This window comes from Myotis davidii, unplaced genomic scaffold (genome assembly GCF_000327345.1).
Source record: "Myotis davidii unplaced genomic scaffold, ASM32734v1 scaffold3009, whole genome shotgun sequence".
In the NCBI taxonomy this organism is placed as follows: Eukaryota; Metazoa; Chordata; class Mammalia; order Chiroptera; family Vespertilionidae; genus Myotis; species Myotis davidii.
Window position 1 is genome coordinate 57,257 of NW_006299872.1, and position 1,203 is coordinate 58,459.

General features: G+C 61.4%; 1 protein-coding gene across 1 annotated transcript in view; it reads right to left on the reverse strand.

Moving 5' to 3' along the window:
- Window positions 1-1,203, reverse strand: part of CCHCR1 (coiled-coil alpha-helical rod protein 1) — a 14,203-nt gene that overhangs the window by 430 nt on the left and 12,570 nt on the right. Inside the window, exons 13-14 of the mRNA XM_015571956.1 lie at window positions 358-745; window positions 91-259 (exon numbers count right to left, since the gene is read on the reverse strand). Of these exons, the coding sequence (XP_015427442.1) occupies window positions 91-259; window positions 358-745 (557 nt within the window). The remainder of the gene's footprint in view (window positions 1-90; window positions 260-357; window positions 746-1,203) is intronic.

A 1,203-nucleotide genomic window follows, 5' to 3' on the forward strand; every position in this document is an offset into this window, starting at 1 on the left:
AGGCTCATGCACTGGAGTATCTGGGGTAGAGGTTCCAGAAGTGCTCCCCCACCCCACACACCATCTGTCCCTTCCCACTTAGACCACTACCTTTAGTGGCTGCCCTGGGGCCAAGCGCTGCTGCTGGAGGTGCTGGTGCCGATGGCCCTGCCGGCCGGGGGCTGGGCCGCGCAGACCCCCCCTTATCCAGGGGGGGAAGGACTGCCAACAGTCGCTGCTGCTTGTAATGGGAGAGGAGACCCTCCTGCTGCAAGGTGGCCTGGGAAGGAGAGGGTTCAACGCCGCCTAGCAGGGCAGAGCCTCCCCCCTTCTCTCCACACCTCTACTCCCCACCAGCCCAGCCTCTGCCTCCCCTACCAGCAGGAGGTTCTTGTCCCTCTGCAGCTCCTGCAGGCGCTGGGTCAGCCGCAGCCCCTCCTCCTTCCTGGCCTCTTCCTGCAGGCGCCGGAGCTCCTGGTTCCGTTCCTTTTCCCTGGTGGCTTTGCGCTGCATCTGGCCCAGGGAGACCACTGTGGGGAAGCAGGGGACAGGTGTGGGGCTGCCCAGAGGTCGCGAGGCACCATGAAAACAAGACTGGGCTGATGGGCAGGAGCGTTGGGTCCTAGCTTGGTGACCACCCCTTCTGTACAGGGAGAGGGGTTGCCGCTCTAGGACCCTGTCAATCTGCTCCCCACCCGAACCTTCCCAGAGCCCTGAGGGGAAATCTGGATATGAAACGAGTGTTAGATTTTGTCCAACAAATGTACATTTTCATCAATGTGGCAATGGCGGTGAGGCTTATGGGACACTTTCCTCTCTGTAGGAGATGCAGGTCAACAGCCACGATGCTTGTAATTCACTGACTCCCCAGAAATGTATGGGAGCCAGTGTGGCAGGTGAGCGAGGGCGTGAGCGAGGGCTGGGTCGAGGCGCAGAAGGACGGTGCAGGCGCTCATCACAGGACTGTCCTCCCTTGCGAGGGGTTAGACATTTTTCCTACTAAAGAGCTGGGGGTCCTCGGTGGGGAGGCGTGGAGGGGCGTCGCCTCTGTGGAGGGTGCTGGCTACCTGGGTGCTTGCCCTGAGAACTCAGCTGGCTGTTCCCTGGTAACTCCAGCACCTTCCAAGGAGCTTCCCAGAAAGCTTCTAAAATAACCTGTGTCTACACACGCCGTCCTGGACGCCCACGCCCCCCCCCCGTGAGCCTCACCAGCCTAGCGCGCTC